Source organism: Porites lutea, chromosome 4, assembly GCF_958299795.1.
Source record: "Porites lutea chromosome 4, jaPorLute2.1, whole genome shotgun sequence".
Classification (NCBI taxonomy): domain Eukaryota; kingdom Metazoa; phylum Cnidaria; class Anthozoa; order Scleractinia; family Poritidae; genus Porites; species Porites lutea.
In genome coordinates, this window is record NC_133204.1 from 37419196 (window position 1) to 37435003 (window position 15808).

A 15808-nucleotide genomic window follows, 5' to 3' on the forward strand; every position below is an offset into this window, starting at 1 on the left:
TACTTTTGGACTAAGATATATTCATGGGCAAAGTTTAAAGGAAATTGATTATCCGACCCGAAACGCAGTGGACCGGTTTTAGGGAGACTCACTCTTAAAATGCGAAAAGACAGGCGTTGGCCAGTTACCAAATGGCGTGTTTTCCAGGTCTGTTTCAATCCATTTGGCCAAATATATTCTGAAATTTTTAAGTTTAACCAAATTTTTTTTCAAGACAATAGAAGTACTGTAATTTTCATTTCTAACGAATTTATTGGTGACGTCAATTGTATCGATAGACAACAGAGTACAAATAGTTACAAATAATGGTTGTTATGGTTGTCTATCAGCGATTATCTTCCCTTCAGGTTCGATTCTAGAATAAGCCAGGAGAGTTAAAGGCGTTTGAATCAAGTAGTAAATTGCAATGGACCTTGCATAGATTATAACAAAGCTTTGAGATTTTGATCTCCTGTAGAAAAAACATGTTTGTGAAGTTCCCTGCTAGTAGAAGCCTTTTGCTAGCAGGGAATTTATGAAGACGAGAAGAGTGTAAACTGAATATAGGAGGCGAACTTTGTTTTTTTAGTAGCCCTCGGTTGTTTTAATTATGGCTCTTGATGGCACAATTGCCGGAGCATGAAGTGGACTCCCTGAGGACCTGAGGTCTATGGCATTGCTTAGGGAGTCCAAATTCAAAGTGCGAAAATTTCGTCTATTTGATAAACAAAGATATTATTACAAGTAATAGGTAGTTAAATTCTTTTTCTTTTAGTCTTATATTTTCTATTTCTTTGCTTTTAGGATTATTATTACTATAATTTATTATTTTTTTCTTCGTCTCGGGGATATTAGCTTCTAGAGCCACACTGTAAATCCGAGGTTATTAAAGGTGATTGGATGTGATGTGATCCTGTCAGTTTAGAAATGGTTTTTGTCAAGAAGGATCTTAAACCCTTAAAAGATAAAAAATTGTCAGTCGATACCCTTTCTGAGGCGCAAAACCAAACAATTACTGACTTCCTATTTAACCCTTTAAGCCCTAAGAGTGATCAGCATGAAATTTCTCCTTATAATATCAACGCTTTAGAAGAGAGGGTGGTCATAAGAATTGAGTACATGAATCAAGGAAGATGAGTCTAATTGATATTTCAACAAATTCTCTCCACTATTTCTATTGAAAAAGTAGTAAGTACGATCAAGAGAGAATGATCTCTCTTGGTACGATAAATGAGAATCTTAATTTTGATATTAATGTTTAAAGGGTTTAAAAAGTACAACCGAAATAACCTTGAATCGTTTAAGCAGGCTTTGAGTAGAAGTTTTACTTTTTTTGTGGGTAGTTCCGTTTTAAGCATTGCTTCTAAGAGAGCCTTGACCCTGCCTCCATGTCAAGCCCCATGTAAGGGAAGCCAAGACAGTCTTGGATTTTCGATTACATGCCGTGGATTCCGGATTCGAGGTACTTGATTCCAGTCTTTGTCAGTGGAACTTGGATTCTGGATTCCAATCCTTAGTAGGATCCCGGATTCCTTGAGATGTATTCCAGATTCCCTCACATGGAGCGACCTGTCATTTGACAAATACTGACTTATAATCCTGTTGAGAGATATCAATACATGTAGAAGCACTAAGTCACGGGGACTGATCCACTATCACCGCCGGTGCTTGCCCAAATAGGCTCCTGCTTATATAGATCAAAGATAATACAAAAAAATAAAGGGTTTACTAATAATAGGGCGTCATGTTTCGCTCCCCCCAGGGCTCGTTGATCATCCAGTTGTGTCGGTTGAACTCGTAGTCTGCGTGTTTCATATTCTCGAAAGGTAAATGATTTTGTTTATGTACCAACTCCGGTCGTAGATTACAGCAACACCACATTGATAAAACTACCTGCTCCTCCTCTGCAGAGTTAAATTCAAACCACAAACGCACAAAAATCTACAAGAAAGGTATGAGTTGGATTTACCCTCATTTCATTGGCTTTCAAAGGCAGTAGGTCCCCCGGGAGTCACGCGAACAACAGTACAGGAAATGATGTAGATATTCAGTTTGATGTTGCTCAAACATTCTGTCGCCGAGCTATGGCTGGCGCTCGGCAGTGAGATCATTTCGGCTATCGCGTTATGATCTCCGCGATTTCTTATTTTCCTGAGCGAATGAAACTTTCTCAAAAAACATCTTGGGGCCGACCACGTGGCCTTCCCTTTTGACTCATTCATTCATGTACCGATCGAGAAACTGATTGATTGATTGAATGATTGGTTGATTGAATATGGTTGGTTGATTGATTAATTGACTAATTGATTCATTATTGATTGGTTGATTGATTGATTGATTGACGATCGATTGATTGGTTGATATACCACCGAAAGTTGACTGATATACCACCGACAGTTGACCGATATATCACCGACATATGACCGATAGTAAGTCGAGATGCGTCGTCGAAATATCGACCGATACTCGGCCGATAGTCTATCTCACTATCGACCGACCATCGACCGACTATCGACCGACTATCGACCGACTGTCGACCGACTGTCGACCAACTATCGACTGACTATCGACCGACTGTCGACCGATTGTCGACCGACTGCCGACCAAATATCGACCACTATATCGACCGCTATATCGACCGCTATGTCGACCGATATCTCGGTCGACCTTACCCACAGTAAACAAGATCCTTTTTTATTTACAGTTCTGTCTGTACATTAGGGAATTTAAGATAGGATGACTACGGACTACGACTACCGTTACACGTTTTCCCTATTCCCTATAGTTGGAACGGTGAACACTGAAAACAATGAAATCATTCCGTGTTAAATAGGAAAAACTGACTGCTGCACTGAATAGAATCCGTGTCAGGGAATTCCGATTTTTCAGAGCCTTTCGATGATCCCATAGATACTTGTATTTTTACAACACCCGCGAAGGGAGATTTTTCGGAGCTGGAATGTTGTAAAGCAAGTGTTCGCGGAAGGTTAAAATCTCATTTTTCAGCGTGGGAGGAAATAGGGTCCCCTAGTTCAGTACTGAGCGTTATTAAAGAGGGTTATAAATTACCACTGCTTACTATTCCTGAGTCATGCGTTTTGGCGAACAACAAGTCCGCCATAGATAATGCTTGTTTTGTCACCAAGGCTCTAGAGGATCTCATAGCTGCCAACTGTATTTCAATTGCCCACAGTCAACCATGGGTAGTGAACCCTTTAACTGTGTCCGTACGGGCCGAGGGGAAGAAACGCCTTGTGCTCGACTTCAGACAGCTAAATCCTCATCTTTTCAGGTACAAATTCAAATGCGAAGACATCAGTACTGCTCAACAACTGTTAGGGGAAGGATATTACCTGTATACATTTAACATCAAAAGTGCTTATCATCACGTTGAGATTTTTGACAGCCATAGGACCTACCTTGGGTTTCAATGGCCATACCAGGGCAAACCATCCTAATTTGTTTTTAACGTACTACCATTCGTTTTGTCTACTGCACCTTACATATTCACCAAAGTGTTGAAGCCCGTGATTAATTATTGGAGAAGTGCAGGCAGGAGAATTTGCATGTTTTTAGATGACGGCCTACGTGGCAATTCTTACAAGGGGTCTGCCTCCACGAATGCCATAGCAGTAAGAGCAGATCTCGCCAAATTAGGCTTTCTTCTAAGTGTAGACAAGTGTGTTTGGGAACCATCCCTCATTCAGACTTGGTTAGGCCATGTTCTTAATATGTCTGAAAATCGCTTGTATGTAACCGACACTAGGGTGTCCAATCTCAGGGAATCCATGTCATCTGTTCTCGCAAACCCCAACAAGGTTACGCTAGATGCTTAGCGGAAGTTACGGGTCGCATAATATCTATGCACAAAGCAATTGGTTCCGCTGTGTATTTGTACACTAGGCAAATGTACCTTGCCATAGAAACTTGGGCCTCTTGGGATTCATTCATTTCCTTCTCCCCAAGGGTTATGAATGAGCTACAGTTTTGGCACAATAACGTGAGTCAGCTGAATGGTAGAGACCTTTTTGACAAAACCCAAGTCTTTGATTCTGTTGTTTATTTAGAAGCTTCCCAACTTGGGTATGGAGGTTACGTTATTTCCGACAAGCAAAATTTAGCATGCAAGGGACAGTTGTCAGTTGATGAAAAAAGAAAGAGTTTCACCTAGCGAGAGCTCAGAGCTGTTTATTTTATGTTATCGTCCATTGGACACATCCGAGTTTATCTTTTTGTCGAGGGTCGAGGGTCGAGGGTCGAGGGTCGAGGGTTCCATGTCGAGGGCGAGGGTACCATGTCGAGGGTCGAGGGTAACATTTTTTTTTCCAATTTTGTTTTTGAAAAGATAATAATCGATGCAATCAATGTCATTAACACAGTTAAGTAGAATTTAGAAAAAAAATGGCGCGTGAGCATCTTCTAATTGTTGGGTGGGGGGGGGGGGTCGAACATCCATAAAAAAAATGTGATGTCGTTGTTGTTGTTGTTGTTTAATTAAAATAGTACGTGGACATTCGAATTCGCTTAAAAGTAAAGAACCTTCTCCCCCCCCCTCCTGTGAAGGTAGACAGGTTGTGCCTAAAAAAAAATGTCATAGAGCTTAGGCAGGGGCACCGAACGACTGTTTTCTGTAAATTATCTGTTCGGAGAAGCAAAAATTGCCTACAATTTTCTGTTACTAAAAATTTCTAGATGGCCGTTCCATTCATGTACAGTCATGTACAGTTTTCGTAGCTTATCTAATTAATTCCCAACGACTTTCTAAAGTTTAGTTTTTCGCATTTCAGTCCCTAAGTTAGCCTATTTTTTGTAGAAAAAGGAAATCTAAAATTTTCGCAGTCGAAAATGCGATGGAGAGAGGAATCAGAAAAATTCTCACTTTCGTAAAACCTAAAATTCCATCTAAAATTTTCGGGAAAATAATACTGAGGCCCTAAGTGATTTCGAAAAGATTCAAGTTGCCCTAGGACGACCGAACAGATACAACTTTTATAGCGCCGCTTATAATGCATTTCTAAAGATTTGAAAGTACTCTGGATAAGCGAAAAAGTGTTTTCAATGCACTTAGGAGGAAACCAAAAAGACGGTGATGCTCGTCGGAAATTTTGAATTTAACCCCTAAAGGAGACCATCGGGGCGTGGCTCAAGCTTTTTGTGACCCCTAAAGGAGACCGATCTGGGCGTGGCTTAAGCAAATTTTGACCCCTAAAAGAGACCGCTTAAAAACATACAAATACGACATGCAATGAGTTTTAATAAAATAAAGACATAATCATCGAATGCTTTTATCTAAAAGTAGTTTTTAAAAGCATTGTCATAAATCTCAAGTTCTTCGCGGAACCCTAAATGAGACCTTGACGGCTTAAAATATTGGCGCTTTGCCCGGAACACCCTAAGCGAGACCAAAATCCAAAATTTACACCCCTAAGCGAGACGACGAGCATCCCGTCTGTTTCATATGGGAGTCCCCCCTCCCCTCCGGGGTTTGGTGGCCCCGCTTCGGCTTATATTTCAGTCACGTCTGCCTCTTCTCTGCCTTGCTTGGCTTTTCAGTGGGGTAGTATGAATATGGATATTTCACCGATTCTTGTTTTTTAAGCTATCCCACTGTATGCGACCGAATTCTCGTGCTTTCAATGAAGTAGGAACTCGCCATGAAATTTTAAAATACAAGTTATCGATAATCACCGACACCGGAAATCGTGACCTAGGTACGTAGGTGCGCAGCTAGAGTGACAATTTAGATGGTTGATGCTATCGCCCGAGTCGCACCGCAATAATGAACTCCTTCAATTACCAACGTTATGTTCTGCAGCTTAAAAAGTGTATCACAGCAGAAATTTGAAACACCCTGAAACACAAAAGGAACGCAAAACCAACACACACCGTCGGCTCAGTTGATGGCGGTGGGATAATAGGAAGTCATGTGGCGAAACTAATTTTGTACACATGTTTATTTCAAACAGAAATCAAAGGTGTCTGCGCAAAAACTTTCTTCACAACGGCTTCCGCGATTATTTCCTATTTTGCACGAAAAGGGGAGGGGTATCGTGAGTTATTCTCGACTCAAACTGCCGTCACTGTAAACTTCTACTGAACCAGTAGCTGTAAGTCACAAGACTGTAGTATGGCACGTTATTCCCCGCCAGTGTTTTCAAGTAACGTGTTCTGGTATGGGTTTCCGGGGTGTTATAAATGTAATTCTTCGAAAACAAATTGGGATGTCCCGGAGCTTTTCTGTATTCCAACCCCCCCCCCCCCCCCCCCCTCCCCTTCCCACCCAACAACTAGAAGATGTTCACGCGCCATGTGTTTTTTAAATTCTTCTTATTTCTTTTAATGACATTGATTGCATCGATTATTATCTTTTCAAAAAAAATTGGAAAAAAAAATGTTACCCTCGACCCTCGACATGGTACCCTCGCCCTCGACATCAAACCCTCGACCCTCGACCCTCGACAAAAAGATAGACTCAATGCATTGGGTTCAATTCCCGCTTTTGGAACCCAGAGTCTCAAGGTGTTGATGCGTTTATTCAAAATTGGCAGGGAGAAAACAATTGGGTGGTACTAACTCCGAGCCAAATAATCAGGGCATGGCGTCACTTTGAGCTGTGCAAAGCTAAGGGAGTAATCATACTACAGTGAGATGTTGAGCTGTTTCGCGTAGTCGCGACTACGGAGAACATTCTGTTCGCATCTTCCCGTCTCGGTTATTCTAGAATCTCTTCTTTTCGTGAAAAAAAGTTTTCAATTCACCTTCTCTAAGGGAGAGGGAAGCGAAATACGTAAGTTGTGTCTAATTATTGCTCAGATTTACGCTTTTAATATACTCGCACAACTTAGAGTCGTGATTACATTTTTATCTAAAACTATAAGCCCAAGCTTAGCTACGCAGAATTCAGATTGACGGCCGAGAACAAAAATCACGCAGGTAATCTTTTCCCTCTTCGCACTTCAAAAGTTTCAAAGTTTGTTCGAAATGATTAGTGCGTTTTTCTACTAGTGCACCCTTTTTTTGTGCGAGTTTTTATATCGCAGTGTTTTTGCTGAATGAAAATGATATAAACATGTTTGAGGTAATCGAAACTCGGCATTTCGATGCTTCAAACTACATCAGTGATAGGAGAAATCCATCATCTAAATCTAATAAATGAACTATTACTATTTCTGTTTAAGTTTTTTTCTTCAATGTTTGATATAAGTATTCATGCACGGAAAAATAAAAACTGTGCAACCAAAACTTTGTTCACCAATTTCACCCGACGTAATTTCTTCCCCAAATACGGAAGAATTTGTTCATTATTAGAAGAAGATGAGATCACATGCAAAATACTTAATTTTTGTGAACTGAACATGAAAACCAGGTCGGAAATCTTTGCGTATAGTTTCCCTCTCTCTTCTCTCGTAGTCTACTGTCTGTACTGCAGTCTTAATGTTCTATTTTTGCACGACACAACCCAATGCTATAAACAAATAACAACGCTCTTCCAGCCGTATTTCGTAGTCCGCAGTCAGTCCGTATCCTCAAGTCCCTATTGCATGTACGGTAACACCCCTATTGAATAAGCGGCTGCCTCATTCGGCAATTTATTTCCTTGGTCCACCCATGCCACTCATTTTTTCATATTCTCTTCTTATTTGATTAATTGCAATTTCATTTTTGCTGTGAAGTGATTCGCAGAAGCACAGATCCTAGCTGAAATCAGCTCCCGCCTCTCGGTACTTAATGTGGTCTTTTCATATCAGGCAGTACCATTTAAGATTCGTTGTGGGTATATGGCCGTACTTGTCAAGGTTTTCAAAACACTAGATTCGCCCTGAAGAAAAACAACTGTTGCGGTTTTTCTTACGTCAAAACCTTTGTTTAAGTGAAACAAGGCCACTTATATGCAAGCTTTGATATTGCTCTATAAAGTGAGTGCTAGCTGAAAAGGAAGTAAACATCAGAACTGTTCTCTAGAACTTGCTACGCATGGAAACTGGCTTCTTCTTTTATTCTTTATTATCGTAGAAGTTTCCCATTGAAAACCGTAGAAACTGCTAAACCGTCAATGATTTGAAGAACAAAACTGACAAAAAGGTTGTCTTAGTCGGTTGAGTTAAATCACACTATCGGCAGTCAAAGGATTCTTCAAATTGTGTCAAGTTATTACCAAGATTCGCCCCCCAGGGAAAACAACTCTTGCGAGACGTGTTGCTTGCGTCAAAACCATTTGTTTTATAGCGAACTCAGCCATCAAGCCGAAATGCTACAAAGGTATGACTGTTAGCTGAAAAGGAAGTAAACAGATGGACTATACCTTGGGACAACGTTGCAATCGGTAAGGATTAATTAAATTGGCTTTTTTTTCATTGGTCATAAAATTTCCCATTTTAAAAAACCGCGAACTACGAAAGTTATGGTAGAAGGGTGTAGGGTTCGTGATTCAAGAAATGTTGTGCTACAATAACTGGGGTGGTGGAGGGTGACCACAAAAAACATTATTTTGCCAAATGAATTAAATTCGCCAACGACAAGGGATTTGTTTCAGCGTTATGTTTATAAGTTTGATTCACTATCGACAGAGGATTCTAAAGAGCTGAAAGCTTGATCGGGGGAGGCGACAGCTCTTTGTCAAAGCGAATTTTGTGTTGCCTAGGCCTCTTCACGACTTGCATGTATCCTTGTATCAACACAAAGTCTTCTGTACCGAAAATTGTAGATTTTACAGCAACGCACGTTAAGATTCTCTGATTACAATGTGGAAGAAACAAACACAAATTTAGTATTTTCACCTCAGTTGATTTAAGGTGAATTACGCCTCGTAAACGGAGATTAAAATGAGTGGTTTGAAGGCTAGAGTAATCTCATGTAAACTCTTGACGTAAACAGGTTTATATAAGTCCTCTTTTGTAAGCCCAGCTGACCCTAGATGTTCTTCTGACCATAGCGACTTCATAGGATTAGATAAGACAAGCAATAACGCGGTGTTATAAATAATATATCCCATCTGTTTTATTTGCATTTTATTTTACAATAATTATAAGAATTATGATATTTGCTTGCAGAAAAGATTTTCTACCTTTTAGGGAAAAGGTGAACTTAGATTTGAAATCTTTTCCTTTCATCTGGATCTCAACCCATATAGGTGAATATTTTTCTCTTTTTCTATTGCGGCTGGCTATCTCGCAATCCGCCGTCATATTTTTACGATTATAGGGAATATCTTTTCGTTATAATAAAGTTCAAGGAAATTTTGAAAATAAAAGCATTTCCTTCCCTCGTCTATACGAAACACCCCTTCCCTTTTTCAACTGTATAATAAAGAAATATAAGGTTTTTTTTCGATTTACCCGACACCTGTTACGTTGCAGGGAGATAGCCCAAGCGAAATCACCAAACCTCCGTGAAATGGAAGGCGTGATAAGTATCGATCTAGTGGAAGCTGCCCTCGCTCACCGACAGTTCTTGAAGCTTGTTGATGACAACCCATGCCTTTACACCGGCCCACATGTTGAAAATGCTGTCAGGAGGTATGCGTCTGTTCCTCGAATCCAATCTAGACCGATAAATGCAAACCAAGTGATTGCAACCAGTCCATGCCTTCCCCAACCTTGAGATTGGGTTTGCATTGTGTTTCGTTAGAATATTTCGTGAGATTAAAATTTTTAATAGGTAGCCTGTCGGCTCTATAAGATGATTTATAAAATGTATTGTGAGAAATTGCGCTGTTGAGCACCTGAGATATCATTCAAAGCGGTCACCATCGTTTTTTGTGCTAGGGGTCTTAAAATGTTATAGTTAAACATATTATTTAAAGATACTTTTCATACTTTTTTGCGAAGTGAGAACTGTTAGCAAGTTTTTGCGAACTCACCTTTAGCTTTTACCAGATCTTTCAAAAGGTGAAAGATACTGAGGAAAATAACTTATGTCAGAAAGTATATTTTAAAAAAAGGCTTCTCCAACTCATCTTGTTCGGCCCCTTGTTTAATCCTCATTCACGTTTTTCCTATGATCTTTAGGTATGAACTGTTTTGGCTTCCTTTGCTAGCTCAGCACTCCTCCGTGGACCTAGCAGCGCCTCTAGACATTGCTTGGGTATGGCATGTACACTTGCTTTCACCTCTCAGTTATGAAAGGGACTGCAATGAAGTAGTCTCTGCTTTAGTCGACCACAGAATTCTTGTAGGAAAAGCTCGAGAAAAGGGGCTAAAAAAAGCCAGGGCATTATGGAAACAAAAGTACCCCAAAGAACCATTCGAAGTAGATTTGAATGCCCCTGTCACATGTGTGCAGGATTTCGAGTCAAGAATCCAATATGACATCAAGAGCGCTTGCCAAAGACAAAGAGTGTTTTATTATCAGGTTTCCCTGCCACATTACGGGGATAAGAAGTTCTTGGGTGAAGCAGTTAAGAGGTATAAGCACCATCTGCTCTTCAAGCAAAAGAATCAAGATGCTTTTCTTGTACCATGCTATGATTTTGACCTTATCTGGCATGCCCATCAAGTGAATCCGCTGGTCTACAGACACGACACCTTCAAACTGCTTGGGAGGGTCTTGAACCACGACGACTCAGTAAATGACCGTCAACCAGGATCGAAGCTTTTTTCATCACAGCTCTCTACAAGAGATATTTGGAAAGCTGCTGGTATATATTTCGAGGTAAATGGCGCCATGTTTCGTGGAGAGCCACCCATTGGAAATGTTATAAATCCAGACCTTGATGAGTACTCCTCGATGGTGTCACTTCTTTACACTGTGGAATTGCTTCGTGTTGAATTTGAAGGCCTTCCAAACTCTAAATCATACACAGTCCAAATCGACGTCGTCAACGGTAAACGAGTTATTAAGAAGAAAGTAAAAGGACCAATTGCTAGAATTCATGGTTCCAAAGCAGTTGCTAAGTTCACTTTTAGCACAAAGGAAAGAAGAGAATTCGAGGTAAGATTTTGTCAGGAAGGACATGCCGTGGTGGATTTATTCAGAATTTGGCGCCTAGTTTAAGAAAGGGCGCAAGCGAAAATTTAATAAAAGGAATATGAGTAAACCATTCCACGTCGTATGATATCGCTCCTAGAAAACTTTCCATGGTTGAAAGAATGGGCACTCAGACTGCAACAGAGTTGTTAGCTAAGTGTCTTTCCAGAGTAAACTGAAATATCTTAGTTACCCCTCTGAGTAATGACAATGAGGATGATGGTAATTTTTTCTTTTTTGATACATAAAACAATGTTAGGTTATACATACTACACTGAGTATTAATGCCAACCTTTTTAATCCCCTCTGAATATAGGTGTGGATTTACCGAAAACTGTCTCAATCGTTACCTTACCTCGCCGGCGGTAAGTACTCCTTTTTGGAGTACCTTGATAGCGTTCCTTTAAGGAGCCGTGGAACTCTTCAACCAGTCACCCACGAGTTGCAATGGGCTAATCATAATCATCCCGTTCGACTCACCACCGTAGCTCATCCACCCAAACAGGACGGTTACTACTTCGCGGTGAGACCACAAAAGATATTCAGCAATGTGGAAAATCCCGCTCAAATTTTAAGGTCCCCGACGTTAATCCTTTCACCGGCCTCTTTAGTTCAATCAGCGACGGCACCGTGCGAAATGTCAGACCATTTGCTGTTCGATTCCCGAGGACGACCAGCGTTTGTATGTCGAGTAATACACTCCGCAGTACTGCAGCTCTCGTGTGTTCAGGTTATCAACAATGCCCAAAGAGTTGTTAGTGTGGCGTATCTAATCCGGGAAAACGTTCTTCCCAAGCGTGGTCAGGTCAAAAAGCCAGACAAATGCTGCACTTTGGACGTGCAGGAAGGAGAAAGAGCAATACTGATCAGAGGAAGCAAGGACTGGGGTATTTGCATCGGCAAATGGCAGCGTGTTGTTAAAGGCGTTCCTGGTGTACCTGGTGTCAGTGGAACTAAAGGAACACCAGGTACTAGCGAAACACCAGCTATCAAGGGAATACCAGGTGTAAGGGGAAAGCCAGGAACAAAAGGCCAACCTGGAAGTCTGTCGGTCAAGTTCTTCTCCCTGACTGAAAAGCAGGAGTGGAAACGAGTTGAGAAATGGGGAAATCAGTTTTCCATATATCTTCTGGGAAAGAGGAAGAAGATTAATGTTGACCTAAAAACCGGTGCAATCTCATTTCCAGTTGAGGTGCAAGATGTTCCCGAGGCAATTGCACTTGGGTTTTCAATTGCCATTCTTCACCTTCTCTGCCAACCTTATTACTCGCCAGAAGAGAACAATGGCTGCTATACTGCACCTTCAGTCGGGGAAAATGCCCAGATCGAGAAACCACGCAGAATACACAACGAAGACCTGTTGCTTGTAGTGGCTGCTGGTTATCATGCCAACTATGTACCAACAAACTCGTACATCAAGTTCACAGTTGGAGGTGGCGCTTGTGGTGGCTGTGGTGGTGGTGGCTGTGGTGGTTGTGGTGGTTGTGGTGGTTGTGGTGGCTGTGGTGGCTGTGGTGGCTGTGGTGGCTGTGGTGGCTGTAGTAGCTGTGGTGGATGCGGTGCATGTGGAGGTTGTGGTGGATGCGGTGGATGCGGTGGATGATATTAAACTGACGAAATTCCAAGATTAGCAGGGTCGCAAACGCTAGTATAAAATCAGGTTTTGAATTTTTGCGTATCGCCTAGAGAGCCTGTCGAATTCAAAAGTTTGAAAGGTTTGAAACAAAGTAGGAGTTTTAACGGGAAGCCAGGACCAAAAAACGCTCCTTAGAAAACAATTCTTCTAACCCTAAAGAGAAAATCCTCGAAGTACTCCCTCTAACTTGAATTGAATATTATTCGACAAAAGTAGTAATGACTCAGAGCTGGTAGCTCGAAGAGGTATTAAGTCAGCCCCCCTTCATTGGGCCAAATATATTCTCAAATTTTTAACTTTAACCAAATTTTTTTTCAAAACAATGGCAGTATTGTAATTTTCACTTCTAACGAATTTATTGGTGACGTCAATTTTATTGTAAGACAATAGATTACAAATAGTTACAAATAATGGTTTTTGTGATTGTCTATTGATTATCTTTCCTTCAGGTTCGATTTTAGAATAAGCCAGTAGGTTTAAAGGTGTTTAATAAAGTAGTAAAATTGCAGAAGAACGTGCATAGATTATAACAAAGCTTTGAGATTTTGATCTCCTGTAGAAAAAACTTGTTTGTGCTAGTAGAAGCCTTTTGCTAGCAGGGAATTGATGAAGACGAGAAGAGTGTAAACTGAATATAGGATGCAAACTTTGTTTTTTTAGTAGCCCCCGGTTGTTTTAATTATGGCTCTTGATGGCACAAATGCGGGGGCATGAAGTGGACTCCCTTAGGGCCTGAGGTCTACGGTATTACTTAGGGAGTCCAAAGTCAAAGTGCGAACAATTTCGTTTAAGCAAATATATTATTACAAGTAATAGGTAGTTAAATTCTTTTTCTTTTAGTTCTGTATTTCCTCTTATTTTTTGTTTTCTTATATTTTCCATTTCTTTTCTTTTAGGATTATTATTACTGTAATTTATTATTCATTTTCTTCTGTCTCGGGGATATTAGCTTCATGAGCCACACTGCAAATCCAAGGTTAATAAAGGTGATTGGATGTGATGTGATCCTATCAGTTTAGAAATGTTTTTTGTCAAGAAGGGTCTTAAACCCTGACCTTTTTAAAGATATTAATTGTCAGTCGATAGACTTTCTAAGGCGCAAATCCAAACAATTACTGACTTCCTATTTAACCCTTTAACTCATTGTCTTCAGGCAAAAATCAGGGGGAAATTGACGACTTTCATATTTTTATTAATATCTCTGCAGGTATTTACAGCAGTGTTTCAAGCTTCATCCCCTTTGAAAGAGGGATAAATTAGCTCTATAAAAATGATTAATTTCTCTCCATACATTCATACAGTTTTAAAAAAAATTCAATTGTGAGAAAATGTGCATAATTTATGCAAAAATCCAAGATGGACGCCATTTAGTCCAAAATGAAGTGTCTTTACAAGATAAGTTAAAAGAGAAGTTGTTACTCTGAATCCAGGCCAATTGTATTCCAGATTTCCCTGAAAATAAACAAATGAACAATTAAGAGCGATCAGCATGAAATTTCTCCTGATAATATCAATGCTTTAGAAAGGAGGGTGGTCATGAGAATTGAGTACATGAATCAGGGAAGATGAGTCTAATTGATATTAGTCTAAACTCTCCCCACTACCTCTATTGAAAAAGTATAAGGACAGTAAATGAGAATCTCAATTTTGATATCAGGATTAAAAGGGTTTAAAAAGTGCAACTGATAACCTTGAATCGTCTGTGCAGCCTTTGAATGGAAGTTTTACTTTTTGTGGGTAGTTCCGTTTTAAGCATTGCTTCTAAGAGAACCTTGACCCTGCCTCCCTGTCAAGCCCCATGTAAGGGAAGCCAAGACAGTCTTGAATTCTGGATTCCACGCCGTGAATTCCGGATTCCAGCTACTTGATTCCAGTCTTTGTCAGTGCAACATGGATTCTGGATTCCAATCCTTAGTACGATCCTGAGCAGTATTCCAGATTCCAACGTCAGGATTCCGGATTCCACAAGCAAAATTTTCCCGTTTTCCTAATTTCACAAGAAAAAATTTAACGGATTCCGGAATACGGATTCCTTTATTTGGAGCGACCTGTCATTTGACAAATACTGACTTAAGGAACCCTGTCGAGGGAAATCAATACATGTAGGAGCACTAAGTCACGGAGACTAACCACTATCACCGGCGGTACTTGCCCAAACAGGCTCCTGCTTATATAAATCAAAGATCATCCAAAGAAAAAAGGGTTTAACAATAATAGGGCGTCATGCTTCTCTCCCCCTCGGGGCTCGTTGATCATTCAGTTGGGTCGGTTGAACTCGTAGTCTCTGTAGTCTGCGTGTTTTATATTCTCGAAAGGTAAATGATTTTAATTTGTTTATATACCAACTACGGTCGTACATTACAGCAACACCACATGAGGAATTTTCTTCTGGAATCATTATTTGTTTTTTCAAAGGCACCTTCTTGCAAACAATTTTACCGTTTTTTCTTTGGTGCTAACAATTACTATAAGCTTATTAAGTTATAGCCTGATTCTCAGACTTCCGAGGTCGTTCACGGTCTATAATTAAGTTGTTTTTCGAAAAACAATCAAAAGTGCTAAAGCCGCTTTATATTTGAACCATATACAGTGGTTTTGAATTTATGGGTCGCGCCTGGAAACGCCTGTCTAAAATTCGAAAAGGGTAAAGATTTTAACAGATGAGGTCTAGGGGTTCTGAGAGGCCAGCGGCACAGACCCAGTAAAAATTGACCACGAGTAACGCCCCCTCCCCCCCCCCCCCCCCGACTCCACTACTCTTCAGATATTCAGAAACCATAGCAATACAACATCAACAACGGACTAAGTTGGGATCTTCTAAGAGCTGAAGTGACAACCATCGCAAAGAAGGTGACCACGAGCAAGCAAGTAACGATAGACCTATCTCACTTTTACCAGTCCTTTCTAAAGTTTGCGAAAGAGTTGTCCATAACCAGTTCTCATCTTAGTTAAAGAAAAGGGAAGACTAGCAAAGAATCAGAGCGAAAACAATGCGTGGCATGCGACCGAAAGCTCTGTCATCAAAACAACTGATGAAGTACTGAGCGCTATAGATCAAAGGGAACTTACAGCATAAGTAAAGGGATTCAAAGTTACAAGACGTCGTGGTTTCCCATTTCGGCATCCAGTAGTTTCGCAGTTATCTTAGCAAAAGGCGCCAAGTAGTCAGGATTAATACAGCTGCCTCGGAACCTCTCCGCTTAGCCAGTGGAGTCCCTCAAGGTAGTA

The 15808-nt window shown here is 40.5% G+C and overlaps 1 protein-coding gene across 2 annotated transcripts; it reads left to right on the forward strand.

The window, feature by feature from the left end:
- The first annotated feature begins 8225 nt into the window (after positions 1-8225).
- On the forward strand, positions 8226-13149 carry LOC140935581 (uncharacterized). Of its 2 annotated transcripts, XM_073385143.1 has the most exons (5): positions 8226-8302; positions 9051-9109; positions 9336-9494; positions 9987-10908; positions 11261-13149. In XM_073385143.1, exons 3-5 carry the CDS (start codon positions 9373-9375, stop codon positions 12545-12547), a joined length of 2331 nt encoding a protein of 776 aa, XP_073241244.1. In that variant the 5' UTR covers positions 8226-8302; positions 9051-9109; positions 9336-9372; the 3' UTR covers positions 12548-13149. The 2 variants fall into 2 exon arrangements, with proteins under 2 accessions (XP_073241244.1, XP_073241243.1); XM_073385142.1 differs by lacking the exon at positions 8226-8302 and having other exon boundaries at positions 9018-9109.
- The last annotated feature ends 2659 nt before the right edge of the window (positions 13150-15808 follow it).

Bases quoted from the DNA above. Each gene is read 5' to 3' on its own strand.
- LOC140935581 (XM_073385143.1), top strand. From the start codon at position 9,373: ATGGAAGGCGTGATAAGTATCGATCTAGTGGAAGCTGCCCTCGCTCAC. The intron at 9,495-9,986 runs GTATGCGTCTGT...TATGATCTTTAG, and splicing joins GTTGAAAATGCTGTCAGGAG to GTATGAACTGTTTTGGCTTC. The intron at 10,909-11,260 runs GTAAGATTTTGT...CTCTGAATATAG, and splicing joins AGGAAAGAAGAGAATTCGAG to GTGTGGATTTACCGAAAACT.